Source organism: Lemur catta, chromosome 1 (assembly GCF_020740605.2).
Source record: "Lemur catta isolate mLemCat1 chromosome 1, mLemCat1.pri, whole genome shotgun sequence".
In the NCBI taxonomy this organism is placed as follows: Eukaryota; Metazoa; Chordata; class Mammalia; order Primates; family Lemuridae; genus Lemur; species Lemur catta.
The window spans coordinates 109,041,605-109,057,051 of record NC_059128.1 but is presented as its reverse complement, the minus strand read 5'-3'; the positions used below and the strand labels follow the sequence as shown (position 1 = coordinate 109,057,051).

Here is a 15,447-nt window from a genome sequence, read left to right as displayed (position 1 = left end):
ATCCATCCACCCCCCCACCCCCCCATCCATCCCTTCATCCATCCATCCAATCACCCATCCATTCATCCATCCATCCACCCACCCACCCATCCATCCACCCATCCATCCACCCATCCATCCGCTCATCCATCCATCCATCCATCCATCCACCCATCCATCCACTCATCCATCCATCCATCCATCCACCCATCCACCCATCCACCTACCCATCCATCCACCCATCCTTCCACCCCCCATCCATCCATCCACTCATCCATCCCTCCATCTGTCCCTCTGTCCCTCTACTTAGCACACTCTGTGCCTTGCTCCGTGCTGGGTCCCAAGGCCAGAGGAGGGAAGAAGTGTTGCTGTCACAGGTCACTCCACAGGGCAATTCCTGTTGCAGGAAGGGCATGGACTGGGGCAGCAGGGGCACAAGAAGTGAGCAGTTTCCCAGGGGGTCCGGGACCCCCGTGCTGGGGGGTAGAGGCAGGACAGGCACCCGGGGGCCAGAGCTTGCAGGTTCCGTGGCAGAGGGCAGGGGCCGCGGGGCACTAGAGAGCCCCCTCCCTGACGCCCAGGTGGGAAGCCTGGGGACTGTGGGCCGAGGGGCCTGGGCTTTGCGGCGAGTCAGACGCCCAAACTCCTCGTCCCACCACCTTCCTGTCCCACCACTGACCACACTCACAGCAGGGAAGCAGCACAGGCCCGGACCCTCATGCTCCTGCGGCCCTGCGTGTCCTCCTGAAACCGTGCCCTTCCTCCTCCCCCTCTCCCTTCCCGCCTTCCTCTTCTCCTTGTCCGGGTGGAATTCGCACGACACGAAATCGGCCACTGGAAAGGGAACAATTCTGTGGCGTTTAGTGCATTCACAGTGTCGTGCAGCCACCACCGCTACCTTCCTCCCATGGACTCCATCACGCAAAGACAACACCTGTCCCCGCGGGCATCACTCCTCACCCCCCGCCCCCAGCCCCCGGCAACCGGGAATCCACGTTCTGCCTCTGTGACGTGTCTGATCTGGACGTTGCCTGTTAGTGGAATCGCACAGTGGTGTCCTTTTGTGACTGGCGTCTTTCTCGTAATGTCCTCGAGATCATCCGCGTGGCAGCATGGGTCAGAACTTCCTTTCTGTTTAAGGCCGAATCACAGATCGTCATAGGGACAGACCACGGTGTGTGTCATTCATGCCTCGTGGGGCATTTGGGCTGTGGCCACCTCTTGGCTGTTGTACAAGACGCTGCTGTGAACATTTGTGACACATTTTTGTTTGAACACCTCTAAATTCTTCTGGGTCTATTCCTGGGAGTGAACTGCTGGGCCATATAGTTATGGCTTTTTTTCTTTTCTCCACCGCCCCCCACCGCGCCCATAATTTCTAAATAGTGACTGGCTTTGTCCAAACCTGTCTGGACTGCGGGAGTTTTTTCTGGACCGAGTGGGCTGATGACTGCAATTCCACAGCCGGCCATGGGGTGTCACTCTCAGGCCAAGGAGTGCCCCGACCCCATCCGCCTGCCCTGGGCAAAAGGAATGACATATGGGGAGACCCGTGTTCAAACCCCAGCTCCACCAGGCTACTCTGAGCCTCAGTTTACCCCTCTATGAAATGGGCATAAATCACAAACTGTTTCTCACCGAGGTTGCTGGGAGGGTTCAGGGACACGTGAGTTTCGTGGCAGAGGAGTGGGGCTCGGCTCCCGGACGGGAAGTGTGTGCTTTGTGGACATTTTGGGTCAGTCACAGAGAACAAGGATGGCCCAGAGAACAGCCTCAGTGAAGGGCCCAGGCAACCTCAGCAACATCCTGAAAGCTCCCAGGAAATTTCTCCTTTGGGGAAACTTAGGCTCCAGGGACCCCCAACCAGCTGTTGAGAGCTCTCAGCCCCCAGAGCCACCAATGAGACAAAGAGAGGGGACAGGACCTCCAACAGAAGATGCTGGACGCAGATGGTTAAAAAAAACAGGACATGGTTTAATACTCAAGCCGTGTGGTGGTCACAAGGGCGTCTTGGGGCTGGGTCCGGGAGCCCCGAGACGCTGGGCTGCGGGTGGGGCCTCCACCCTGGCACGTCTGCACAGACTCCCCCATAGGGAAACAGTCACACAGTGTCCGGCTGGGACGCCGGGGGCCTGGCTGCTCTGTGGCCGCCACCAAGTCCGGGTCCCTGCGGCCTGGCGGGGTGAGCCAGGGTGGGGGCTGAGGCCTGGGAGCGGTTCAGGAGCGAGTTCTGAATGTCTTCCAGGACCTGGTGGAAGAGCTCCTCTCGGGACTTCATGCCGTCCAGGTAGACTGGAATCAGAGAGGCCACAGTCAGCGCTGCTGGGTCGCCGGGGCTGCTGCCAGGAGGAAGGCGGCCAGCGCACAGGGGCCGGGGCGGACTGCGGGGTCGGGGGAAGCTGACCTGCAGGGTCAGCCTGCTGGAATACAGCAGTATCCGGGGCCAACAGCAAGAGGGACTGATGGTGAGACTCAAGGAGGGACTTCCAGTTTTCCCAAATGGTCCCCGGCCAGGAGGCCTAAAGGGAATTTAGGGTGGAGAGGGGCTGGGCTCAGGGTCCCCCCAGCCAGGGAAAGGCCTGGTCTTGCGTGGGGGCTTACCCACTTCCACACCGTCCGCTTCCATCTCCCGTCTGTACTTCTGGTACATGGGCCACACGTGGCCGTCGAAGAGGCCGGGAGGATCAGGGACTGTGTAGTTGCGGGTGCTGCCCAGGGAGACGGCAGGGTGAGGAACAGCCCCGCACGCATGGGCGGTGCCAAGAAGGGGCCTGGAGCTAGGCTCGGTCAGGGGTAGCATCACTGAGCAAAGGGTCCCGGGACAGGGGGTGGGCCACGCTCTCCAGCCCTCCGGCTCGGGGCTCCTGGCACTCAGCCCTGGCCGGCTAAGTGTCCGCTGCCTGCTGCATTGGGTGGCCCGTGACTGGCGGCGTTTTCTGGTTCATTGCCGGGCCCGGCGGGACCGCCGACCCCAGCCCCGCAGACCCCAGACCCACCTTCTCCTCCACTTGCATTCCTCGTACGGGACGGTCAGGAAGTACCGGCGGCTGTACAAGTCCACCATGGGCCTGGGCAGGGCGTGGCGACACCGTCAGTCCCCGTGACCTTTCCTTCAACCACGGCCCAAAATACTCCGTCCCCCTGGTCTTGGCCTTCAGGCAGTGAGAGGGCTGGGGGGGTCTGAGCCAGTGCGTTTGGGGACCAGGGAGGGAACCAGCATGGGCCAACATCCCTACGGCAACCCCCCGAAAATGGAGTCACGCCCTTCCCCCAGTTCGGACGGGCACAGAGAGGCTCAATGTCTTGCCCAGCATCACACAGCAAGGTCAGAGGGTCCAGCCCAGGTTCCTGGTCTGCCTGAGAATGCTGAGGGTCTAGGAGGAGGACTCAGTTTCCCCAAGAAGTGTGGCTGTTTGCCCCGGACCTGAGTTGATTCTGCTCTGCCCCCGACTCTTGCCGTCCCGCCGCTCCCCCTGGAGCTTGGTGTCCCCTCGGTCCACACAGAGACGCGTCCGGCCGGGGAGGACCCACCCGGGAGGGCCGGTGTGGCCTGGGGCCGGGGCCGGCGCACGCTCACCGGTAGCTGTAGAGCAGGAAGCCGTCCAGGATGAGGATGGCGGTGTCCGCGGCGTCCGGCCGGATGCTGACCCCGTGGGCGCGGGCGAACTTCTGGGGGCTGCTCAGCCAGGCTCGCACGGTGCCCAGCATGGCCTCCATGTCCAGCGACTCCAGCACTGGGGGCGGCAGGGCGGGCGTTGGAGGAGGGCCGGGGACAGCGGGGGGCCGGGGGGCAGGCGGGTCAGGGGCCGCCGTTGTCCTTACCGTCCCACTGTTTGAAGCCGTCTTCCCCAACTGCGATTTGGTCTTGGGGCTGAAACAAGAGGGTCCCGGACCTCAGGCTCAGTGCTGGCTGCTGCCCACCCCGCCCACCTCCCCTCTACCCTGCGGTGACAGAGCCCCGGGTGGGGTGGCACTTGGATTCTCCCGGGACTGTCACTTCCTTAGCCCTCACCCTTGATGATGCAGCCAGCGTGGGCTCAGAGCCCATTTTGCAGATGGGAAGATCAAGGTGCACACGAATAAAGGGTATTTACTCAGAAGGCCACAGCATGGGGCGGGCCGCCTCTGGGGACCGAAGTTTCCCTGTCGGTCTAATGTTGTTCCCCGCTGTAGGGGTGTCCCAGGAGCGTGGGCTGGGCGTGTCACAGTGGCTGCTCTCCCAGGGTCACCCGGGAGGGGTCGGGCGGGAAGTGGCGGCTTGCCCTGCGTCCCCTGCCCCCTGCTCCCCCAGACGAGGGCAGCCACCTTGAAGAAGTCGTCCTGGTGGATGACGCAGCAGTTGGGCAGCGCCTTGAGCAGGCTGTTGGTCAGTGTGGTCTTGCCGCCGTTGGTCACGCTGGCGAGAGAGTGTGTGCGTGAGGCCGCCGGGCACCCCCCGGAGAAGCCCAGGCAGGTCTGCTTGGGGGCCTGAGGTCCCCTGGGGCCTGTCTGGGTCTGGCGGAGGGGAACCTGCCTGCAAATGATCTCTGCAGGATTAGACTTGAAAAGAGGTAGAAAGCATTGAAAAAAAACCTAACGCATGTGCAGACTCCGCACATGCCAAGGACATTGTAAGTCCTCCTTGACAAGGGCCGGCTGACGTCACCGCAGAGCAAACCCAGGAGGGGACCGTTTGCTGATCTGAGGCCTGAGCCTGATTTAGCCCCCACAGGGGTTTAAAAAATCAATTAAAAAAGAAAAGAGGTGCGGTGGCTCACGCCTGTAACCCCGGCACTCTGGGAGGCCGAGGCGGGAGGATCGTTTGAGCTCAGGAGTTCGAGGTTGCAGTGAGCTGGGCTGATGCCACAGCACTCTAGCCTGGGTGACAGAGTGGGACTCTGTCTCAAAAAGAAAAAAAAGAAAAAGAAAGCCTTTCTGAAATCCAATGTCCCTTTGCTTCAATTATCGCTGTTGGAGGAATCCCAGCCATAAAGCCAGGTGTGGCACAAGGCAACACACATAGCAGCCCTTACAGAGGACTGAGGGGCAGAGGGAGGGAACCCCATAGGTGACCCAGAAGCAGCAGGTTAGAGAACATGACATCGATCCGGGTTGTCAGGAAAACGTTCAGCTTGCGCTCACAGCCGGGTGCGGAATTTGCAGAGCCAGTTGCAAAATGAAAATGCAAAACAAAAATGCGACGCCCCTTGTGCAAAACATATCAGGAATTTCAAGAGCGGGGACAGCAGAGCCTGACACCCAGCTCCGGTCCCTCCCGAGGGCTGGTGGCAGCCCAGGAAACTAGCCTGCTTGGTAAATGTGTCCCTCATTATCGCTGATAAAACAGAGTTTGAATCTCCAGGGGGACTTTTGCAGGGCCTCTTGCCTGAGGCCACACACGGGTGGCCTACAAGGCAGGTCCACACACATGTCCTGCCCGGTGACATTGTGGGGACCTGCCCCCCCACCACGTGTCTTTTCCCAGCTTTAATTTTCTTCTGTCCAGATTTTTTTTTTTTTTTTACCTCCAGTGAGAAACGAAGATGGGATTTTTGCTTTTTGATGCTGAGTATACTCACTGGGGGGAAGATGATTTTCATTTGGAAAATGAAAAATTGGGCTCGGCGCTCACCTCCCTGTCCTTGCTGGGGGCACCGAGACACCCCCAGGCAGAGAATCCTCCCTGCACTTAGACCCTGGGTGGTGGGCCCTGCGACCTCAGGCACCCCAGGCAGCCTTCCATTCATTCCTCAGCCTCCCCTGTCACCGTGTCTTCCTCCTCCTCTTCCTCCTCTTCCTCCTCCCTTCCCCCTCCCCTGCGCTCACCCTCCAATGCCCACGATGAGCTTCATGTCCCCGAGTGGAGAGGCAGCGGCGGCGGAGGGGTCTGTGCTTGGCGGCTTCCAGGCAGCCCTAGCTGGTCCCACCTTCATTGAGAAAACCCATGGCCTTTATAGGGCCTGGCAGCCTGGAGGTCGTCCCGGGGGAGGTGGCAGCGGCGGTCAGGGGCGGGGCACTCGAGAGGGTGCACAGAAGGGCACCTGTTCCCGCCACCAAATGGAGATAGCTCCAGGCTGCCTTTTGCCTAAATTAGTCACGGGCTGGGCTGGCCAGGCAGAGCCCCTCCTCCCCACCCCCTCTGCCCACCCGCCTCCCCCCTCCTGGCCAGAGAGTGCAGATCACCAGCCCTACATCTGCCCTCCCCGAAAATATCACAGTCTCTGTGTCCCCTGCCCTGACCCTGACATTAAGACTGGTGCTGGCGGGGCCAAGGGGAGAGAACTCGCCCCGCCAGAAACAGCAGCGGTGGCCCTAGCTGGGCTGGGTCGCTGCGGGCACTTCCTTTTCCAAGGGCATTCAGGCCGAGGGGGACTTAAGATCCATAGTGGTGAATCACACTAGCTTTGCCCTGGTGACCAGGGGCCCGGCCAGAAAATCTCAGCGTGACAGCAGGGGCCATTCATGCTGTGCCCATGGCGTAGCCTGGAGTCACTTGACTCAGTGACACCCGCAGTAGCCTGGGGTGGGGCCTCTCTGCTGATCTGCTGCTTCTGTGGGGAAAGGGAAAAACCTGTTCTGAAAATGGTAAGGGAGACATGCCTGTAAGTAATCCTAGCTCTCTGGGAGGCCGAGGCGGGCGGATTGTTTGAGCTCAGGAGTTCGAGACCAGCCTGAGCAAGAGCGAGACCCCGTCTCTACTAAAAATAGAAAGAAATTATATGGACAGCTAAAAAAATATATAGAAAAATTATCCAGGCATGGTGGCGTACACCTGTAGGCCCAGCTACTCGGGAGGCTGAGGCAGGAGGATCGCTTGAGCCCAGGAGTTTGAGGTTGCTGTGAGCTGGGCTGATGTCACGGCACTCTAGCTCGGGCAACAGAGTGAGACTCTGTCTCAAACAAACAAACAAACAAACAAACAAACAAACAAAAAGAAAACCCAACCTGTAACCCGGCTACTGAGGGCACCTTTTCTCAGAACCTCTTGGAAACAGTTGCTCCGGGCTGTGGGTCGCACACACTCGGCTCAGAATAAAATCTCTTTAAATTATTTTACAGAGTTTGGTGTTTTTGTTTTTTTTTTCCTCGTTACCAGGACTACAACCTGGGGTTTTGCAGGAGCAGAGAGAGAGATTGGGCTCAATTTCACTCCCCCAACGACAACAGGGAAACTGGGATTTGTAGCCTGGCAGCAGGAGGGTGGTCGGTGTTCAGGGTAATGGGGGGGTGGCTGAAAAGTGGAGGATTCTTGGCAACTGGTCGAAGGGGATTCTTGGTGTGGACAGGAGTTGGGGGGATGAGGAATTTGGTTACAGATCGAGGGGGATCAGATATGGAGGGTGGGGGGCGTGCTGGCTAGGCCCACTTGGCAGGATTCTTGCCGGAACTGGGCTCTTGGAGGCCTTGCCCAAGGACAGGACGCCTCGGCTACAGTTTGGTCAAGGACAGAGTCTCTAATCACTACACCCATGAAGGGTGCTGAGATGCAAACCTCAGGGCCACCCCCAGCTCCGTTGCAAAAGAGAACCCCCCACACCTGGGTGTTGAGTCATGCAACACCCGCTTCCAAGCGCATGGCTGTTACTAACCTCGTGCATTAGCCAGACTCCCTGCGCATGGAACGGTATTAATAAAAGGCCTCGAGCATCTCCCAGGGCTGCCCCAGCAGACCATCATTCTTCCCTGGCCTCCCATGTATAAGGACGTGCAAATTGTAACTTGAGGTCTGCAGGCTGCGTCTAGCTCCGAAAACTAAAGCCTGCTGGATTCTGCGCTAATGATGTTGATGACAAGTTTATCTTCCCGGGCGCAGAGCAGACACAAGACAAGATCAGTCATTGCCCCACCTACCCCAGGACGTCTGCAATATCCATTCTTCCTTCACTCCCTGTTTCTCTTCTGACATGCGCCCTGTCTTGCATGAAATGTCGGTTTCCTGGGATTTAACTAGAGTCTCACCAGAATGGAACCATTTGCCTCAAAATGCCCACCCCACCCTCCTTTTTCTTCCTGTGTGTCCTCTCTCTTTAAATACTGAGTCCCCAAGTTCCTCTGCAGAGAGCACAGGTCACAGATGCTTCTCTGGGTAGTGTTTTTCCTGGGCGGGTGTGTCCTCAAACTCTGGCTTAATACACTTGCCTCAGCCACTCATTTGGGGCTGTCACAGCCATGATGGGCTTGCCTGAGTTCAAACTGCTGCGGGCCCAGGCAGCTGGGTCCTGGGCGAGAGCCCCCCGGCTGACATGTCTTGGTGTCCACACCCCTGTCACTCTTAAAAAAGACTTAGGACTCTTTCGCTTAAGTAGATTGTGGTCGTTGATAATATTTACCCCGTTATAAATGAAAGCAGAGAAGAGTTTAAAGCATTCATTAATATTTAAAAATAATCTTCTGCACACGCCTGGGATATTAAAAAAATAAAATAAAAATAACAATCGGCCGGGTGTGGTGGCTCACGCCTGTAATCCCAGCACTTGGGGAGGCTGAGGCAGGAGGATCGCTTGAGCCCAGGAGTTGGAGGCTGCAGTGAGCTACGATGATGCCACTGCACTCCAGCCTGGGAGACAGAGTGAGACCCTGTCTCTACAAAATAAAATTTAAGGAATTTGAGCTGGGGAATGACCCTGGGTGGCCCGGGTGGGCCCTAAATACCATAAAGGCTGCTTTTATGAGGGAGGCAGGAGGGAGACTTGACACACAGGCACAGAGGAGACGGCCGTGGGACCAGAGGGACGCCGGAAGCCACCGGAAGCTGGGAGAAGAGGCAGGGGACAGACCCTCCCGGGAGCCTCCAAGTGGGAGCCGGGCTCCGCTGATGCCTCGATTTCAGCCTGGTAGTGCCGGCTCCCTGGACGTGTGGCCTCCAGCACCGCGACAGACTACATGGCTGGTGTTCGGAGCCACCAGGCTGGGGATAGTTTGTTGTAGCGCCCAGAGGAAGTGAGTGCCACCCCCGACCGCTCACCGAGTCCTGCGTCTGCACCTGCCCGTCCCGCCTGGCCCCAGCCCCAGCATGGTGCACCCTGGCGCCTGCCCCGCTTCTCTGGTGTCCCGGTCACTTCTCCCGTCTACATGGCTGCGGCCAGGGGGAGCTTCGTAAAGACCCAGGACAGGCGTGTTCCCTCTTCTGTCCTGAACTCTCCCGTGGCCCCCTCCCATCCTCACCTGCTCCTGTCCTCTCCTGGCCCCTCTGCAGCCTCCCCCCACCCAGTGCCGCTGGCAGGACCCTGAGTGGCCAAGACAGCTGTGGTCCCCGCTCCGACTGCATAGCATCGGCCAGTGGGGGAAACAGTGTCTGGTCATATTGACACCTGGTGAGGGTGGCCCCGGGTAGGACAGACCTGGTGGAGAGGTCAGGGGAGACAGGCGGCCACCGGGAGCAGAGTGTCCAAATGACCCGTCCGCCCACCCCACCCTTGACTTCCTCCCCCTCCCCCCTTGAACCTGGCCACCCTGGCTGAACCTCAGCTCTGTCCCTCCCTGGGCCTCGGTTTCCCCATTTGGCAGCGTGGCAGGTGGCTGAGTCTGTGATGTCTGAGCTCCACCAGGAGCCCAGCAGGCGGGCAGGACAGCCCAGCTCCTGGGCGCGTGACCTCTGGCCCAGTTTCCGTGGCAAGAATGTCCTGGGAGCCTCCTGCTGGGGCACGTGGCCTCAGGCGACAGTGACTGAGGTGCCCAGATAAAGGCCTGGCAGGACGCCTGTGGGAGGCTTCTTGGGCCAGCCAGCCCCAGCGGGGGCAGAGAGAGGAGGTCCCGGGGGCTCCAAATGCAGGCTGGTTTGTCCCCAAACAGCCCGGGGACTGGGGGCATTAAATAGTGACCCCATGACACCCTGTGGGATTCTGTTTATAGGAAATGTCCACTACAGGCAGATCCACAGAGATAGGATGTGGATTTGTGGCTGCCAGGGGCTGGGAGGGAGTTGGGGCAGTGACTGCTGATGGGGACAGGGCTTCCTTTTGGAATGATGGAATGTTCTGGAACCTCTAGAGAGAGGTAGTCGTTGCAGAACATTGTGAAGGTACTAAACGCCACTGAATGTACTCTTGAAAGTGGTTAATTGTATTTTAAGTGACTCTCACCTGAAAAAAAAAAAAGAGGCCAGGTGCTGTGGGTGGTGGTGCAAGCCTGTAATCCCAGCTCTTTGGGAGGCCAGAGCAGGAGGATCGCTTGAGGCCAGGAGTTCGACACGAGCCTGGGCAACATAGCAAGACTCCATCTCTACAAAAAATAGAAAAATCAGCTGGGCGTGGTGGTGGCTCACGCCTGTAGTCCCAGCTACTCGGGAGGCTGAGGCAGGAGGATGGCTTGAGCCCAGGAGTTGGAGGCTGCAGTGAGCTGTGATCACACCACTGCACTCCAGCCTGGGCGACAGAGTGAGACTGTCTCTAAAAAAAAAAAAAGAAGAAGAAAGAAAGAAAAGAAAGGAAAGGAAGGAAGGAAGGAAGGAAGGAAGGGAGGGAGAGAGGAGGGAAGGAAGGTAGGAAGGAAGGAAGAAACTAGGCCCTTAATTTAGTTCTGGGTTCTGCTGAAACATCCGCGGGCAGCCTGCTCTGGCCCCAGGCCCACCCCAGCCCCCAGCCCCTAGCCCTGCGCTCCCTGCAGGCCCCGCTGACTGCTGCTTCTTTTTGGGGTCTCAGGTCAGAGACAGCCCTTCCTCCTGGTCCCTTGGGCTGGAAGCAACATGGGGCTGGGTGCCCAGAACCCACCAATGAATGAATGAATGAATGAATGAATGAGGTTTTCAAGAAGCCCCTTAGGGTAGAATCCAAGGGGTGGGAAAAGGGCAGGGAATGACTGTCACCCTCTAACTGTGAGTGGCCCCCACAATCCCAGCACCCCCTGCCCTCAGGCAGCCCCCTCTTTCCCCTCAAGGCCTGGGCGCCTCCTCCCAGCGGCCTGCTCCGGAGAGGGGGCACAGTGCAGCCAGGTGGGCTCACCTTGCCCTTTCCCAACACCCACCTGGTGGGGACATTGCGCTGTGGCCCTGTGATGCCTGCCTTGGTGTCCCTGTCACCAGCACGGACAAATGCACCTGCAGTTGAAGGTTCGACTCAGACCCTCCGTGAGGCACAGCCCCCCAGTTCTCCTGCAGCTGACAGACGGGTGGCAGGTCCCCAGCCCTGGACATGGTGGCATTAGCTACGGGGCACAGGGCCAGGCCTTGGGCCCTCACTCACTCACTCTCCGTGTGACCCTGGGGGAGCCACGTCACCTCTCTCTGCCTCAGTCTCCCTCTTGGTGACTTGGGGGAGGTGCCAGGTGGGCACAGCTATTATTGTTATTAGTAATGTGATTGATGTTGTTATTATTACTACCTGCTGAACAAGTCGGATTCCAGAGAGGTCTAGTGGCAGGAAAGAAATCTGGGATCACCCAGCTGCCCCGCCCCCACCAGCAGCTGCACAACCAGAACCGTCCTCTCTGGCCGCGCCCAAGGCCAAGGCCAAAGCACAGAAAGCACAGCCCCCGCTTCTCAGATAGTTTATTTATTTCACATAAAAATCCCCCCAAGCTCACGGAGATGATGTCTTCACGTCACGACAGTAATATCATCACAATCGCTTCTGGTTTCGAAAAACCACAAAACTCGCCGCGGGACGAGGGATGGGCGGGCGCACTGCGACTTCGGGGGAGGGTTTATGATGCAACCCACATGTCACCAGAGAGAAATCGAACGTCCCTGTACCATGAGAGCTCGGGGTCCTTTGCATTTTGTCCAAAACCGTTCCTCCCCGCCCCCACATACAAATCTGTCGTAAAGCCGAACTTTGGATGGGGTGGGGAGTGGCCCACTTGGGGACGGTGGCCCCCTTGGAACAGAGCTGTCCCCACCGGCGACAGGTGGCCAGCCCAGAGGTACAGCCTTGTGGCCTCCCTGGCAGCCTCTCTCTGCTCTGGAGCGTCCACCGCGGCCGAGTCAGGGTCCTGTGTGCCCGAGGTCCATGGCTGCGCTGGTGATCCGAAGGGGTGGTGCGTGGGTCCCGGCGTCACAGCTTTGGGGGGGGTAGGGCCTTATTTGTCATGTCACGCCACCATAGGCACTCAATAATTCATTGTCCGCGTGGGTAGAACGAGTCCCTTCCTCTCCCCGGCTCTTTTGTTCGACTTGGAGGAGGAGGCCCCAGTCTGCAAGGAAGATCGAGACTCAGGAGTCACTGTCACTGCTTGGGGTAGAAAGATTCATGCTGGAGCGACGTCCCTTTGGTCACAGGAGACAGACAGACCGTGGTGGTGGCTGGGCCTGGCTGGCATCTGCTGGAAGCTGCCCCGCTTGGAGTGGTCCGACGGCGTCTGTCATCTTGCGTGGGCTGCACAGAGACGCTATTCACTGGGGTGGGAGTTTGGGGTCTTCTGGACCACGTGTCAACTTCGGTGGGCAGGGCCAGCCACCAGGGCCTGGAGCCCAGGGGAGCCGGGCAGGTTCACAGAGCACCTTTTGTCAAAGGAGGCGCTGTGGGCAGCCGGGAGAGGCCCTGCCACCTGCCTTCACTCCTCAGCCTTCAGGTGACACATCTGACCCCCAGACACCATCCTACCTTTGTCCTTTGACATTTGGGAAGCACAGATTTAAAAAACCCACCAGACCCGCAAAGGTCCCCACCTCACCAGGACAATGACGGGGCTCAAAGATGTCCCCGGCACGGCAGCAGCTCCCTGGCACGGCTTGCAGGCCCGTTGCCCGCTCAGAAGCCCGCCTCGCTCAGGGCGGGCTCCGCTGGCTTTCAGGGTGGGACGTCCAGCCCCCTGTCACACATGGCAAATCGTCCCGCATCCCTGCCCCTCAGCACTAAACGCCACCAGCTGCCCTCCTGTCCCTGGGATAACCCAACAAGCACCTCCATGCCGTCCCAGGTCGAGAAACAGTCAACATTTCCACTGAGGCCACAAACCTCAGTTAACGGTGACGCTGGTGGACAGGACCTCGCAATCAATCACTTGCCGAGAGGCCAACTGCAAAGCCAAGAAGAGGGACCCGGAGAATGTGCCTGATCGAGTTTGCTCAGATTCACAGACATAGAGACACTTAGGATTGGAGGGGACCTCACGCACCACTTTTTGCAAACACTGTCCAGCCTTTTCTTGAATCCCTCCAGAGACGGGGAGCTCACTACTTCTAGAGGCCCCGTGACTGGGTAACTGGTGTTTGGACCACATTAGAAAAGTCCGTCTTTCATCCCAGGGTAAATCTTCCTTCTGAATGAGGACCCGCTGCTCCCGGCTTTAAATTCGCAAGGCCACAGCAATTCCCTCACTGGGACTTATTTTCCCAAGTGACTTTCAAAACACTTGAACGTCTGATACCCTGTATCTTCCTGTTTCCGGGCCTGGCTGTTTCAAAGCCGTCTTCTGAGCCCCCGCTCTGGCTGGGGGAGTGGTGAGGTGGGCACGGCTCATTCCCTTGTTTGGAGGTATTGCCGTGTGGTGCGGCATCCGAGTTAAAGGGGCTCGAGAATGTTCTAGATTGCTGGAGTGCCATTTTGCAATGGTGAGACAAGAACACCTCGCAGCAGATCTCACTTGTGCTGTGGGCTCTGATGCTCCCAAAGAAGGTGGGTGTTATCAGAGGCGAAGAGGGCGGGTCAAACGCAAAACCACGGGTGTGAATTTTGGACAGAAGGTTGGAGGCTGGGCGGTGGCCCTGGACGTGGCTCTGCAAGGAGGGCGGGAGGGGGCTGAGCTTCCAGGCCCCGAGGGGGGGGCCGTGTTCTGGAAGGAAAAGGCACAGGAACAAATGCAGACCCACCCAGAGTGCCGGGGTGGGGGGACGTCTGTGGCTCCAACCTGGGACAGGTGACAGGTTACAAGCAGGAGGATGGTCTTGAACTTTGTGCCCAGCGCTGGCCAGGGGCAGTGAGTGGAGTGTCAGAGTTCACGGGGCTGGGAGCAGCAGCACAGGTCACCGGGGCCATGTGGGCCACACCCTGCACTTCTCACTGTCCTGGGCTGTGGGCTCATGAGCGCGGAAGGTGAAGGACTCAGAACCCCACCCTAGTCTGGAACGCATGAATACTGCATTGTTTTTTTTTTTTTAAATGTTTTCAAGCAGCTAAAAAGGACACTGGGTTTCAGAGATGAGTGGAGGGGACTGGCGTCCTCGGGAGGTGGGGAGTCGAGATGAGGAGGGATGAGATCCAGGGCCAGAGGGCGTCGGACAGAGGTTTCTTGGCATCTGGAATCTTCTTGCGTGTCCTTCTCTATGCTCATGTTGCCTCAAGACATGCTAGAAAGAAACACAGGCCGGGTTATTGTTATTATTAAAAGTGGAAAATGCTGTTCCACATGGGGGGAATCCAAAAGGGTGATCTAACCCAGTGTTAGTGAGCTCTGATGGCAAGAACCACTTGCTCTTTAGGGACTGCCACCTTCCGAGTGAGGCTCTGAAGGGGGCGTCCTTCCTGGTGCCCCAGCAAAGCAGACTCTTGGGACTTGTGCCCTCAGTGAGACTGGAGGGAGGCATCAACCCATCCATCTGTCCATCCGCCCATCTACCCACCTACCCATCCATCCACCCATCCACCCACCTAGCCATCCATCCATCCACCCACTCATCCATCCTTCCACCCATCTACCCATCCATCCACCCATCCACCCACTCATTCATCCATCCACCCATCCATCCCTCCATCCACCGATCCATTCATCCATCCATCCACCCACCTACCTATCCATCCATCCATACATACATCACACTCACCTTGTTTCCTGATCTTCTGTCACAGAAGCAGATCTGTGAGACAGAGAGAGAAGGGGCATGACATTATTATTTGCTTATTTTGGGGCACCTGGGCGTTTTCTACCTGTTGGTGGAGGCTGTGAGCCCCATGAGGGCTGACACTGCTTCATCTTGGTCTGGTACAATGCAGGCGTCAGTGCGCATCTGCTGTGTAACAAACGAGCCCAGATGGGCAGTTTGGAGGACATTGGCCAAGGCCCTTCACTAACACAAAATGAAATCGATACTGTTGCTCATGGTCTGCCAGACTCTCGAGGCTGAATCTACCTGCTGGGACTTGGAAAAAAGTTCCCTTTCACCATTATGATAACGTGTGATTGAGGTAGCGTGATAACATCGCTATACCTTTTATCTGGACATTTCTGCATGCTTAGCCTTGAACGGAGACACTATGAGCATTAATGTGGGTTCCTTTATTCGATACTCACGCTGGCCTTGTGGTCATCCCTGCTTTACAGGTGATACACTGAGGCCCAGAGGGTCACAGACATGCATGACGTCACAGTTAGGACGGGGCAGGGCTGGGATGTCCACACTGTCGGGCTGGTAGCAGGTGGTTTTAAAATCTGAGTCATTCTGGCTGAAGGTGGAGGTTTGGGGGAAACCAGTGACTAATGCACTGGACTTCTCACTCCATGTGCGCACCCCCGCCCCAGTGTGCTGGCTTTGGCTCCTGTGGCCACTCGTGGGACAATCTGAGGGCAGCCCCTCCTGGGAAAAACCCCCTGAGCTGTGTCAACCCCAGCAGCGCT

The 15,447-nt window shown here is 58.0% G+C and overlaps 2 protein-coding genes across 2 annotated transcripts in view; both read right to left on the bottom strand.

The window, feature by feature from the left end:
* Window positions 1-1,932: 1,932 nt before the first annotated feature.
* On the bottom strand, window positions 1,933-5,900 carry NMRK2 (nicotinamide riboside kinase 2). Its single transcript, XM_045544798.1, has 7 exons — window positions 5,785-5,900; window positions 4,285-4,375; window positions 3,802-3,850; window positions 3,557-3,713; window positions 2,976-3,047; window positions 2,581-2,687; window positions 1,933-2,271 (listed from the first exon to the last, which is right to left on the bottom strand). The coding sequence occupies exons 1-7, from the start codon at window positions 5,889-5,891 to the stop codon at window positions 2,081-2,083; spliced, it is 774 nt and encodes a 257-aa protein (XP_045400754.1). The 5' UTR covers window positions 5,892-5,900; the 3' UTR covers window positions 1,933-2,080.
* Window positions 5,901-14,172: 8,272 nt separating this feature from the next.
* Window positions 14,173-15,447, bottom strand: part of ATCAY (ATCAY kinesin light chain interacting caytaxin) — a 30,189-nt gene continuing 28,914 nt past the window's right edge. Inside the window, exons 11-12 of the mRNA XM_045544797.1 lie at window positions 14,657-14,689; window positions 14,173-14,182 (exon numbers count right to left, since the gene is read on the bottom strand). Of these exons, the coding sequence (XP_045400753.1) occupies window positions 14,173-14,182; window positions 14,657-14,689 (43 nt within the window). The remainder of the gene's footprint in view (window positions 14,183-14,656; window positions 14,690-15,447) is intronic.

Coding starts and splice junctions, on each gene's coding strand:
- NMRK2 (XM_045544798.1), bottom strand. CDS start 5,891: ATGAAGGTGGGACCAGCTAGGGCTGCCTGGAAGCCGCCAAGCACAGAC. Junction 4,376..5,784: donor CTCATCGTGGGCATTGGAGG/GTGAGCGCAGGG, acceptor CTCTCTCGCCAG/CGTGACCAACGGCGGCAAGA. Junction 3,048..3,556: donor TTCCTGCTCTACAGCTACCG/GTGAGCGTGCGC, acceptor CGCCCTGCCCAG/GCCCATGGTGGACTTGTACA.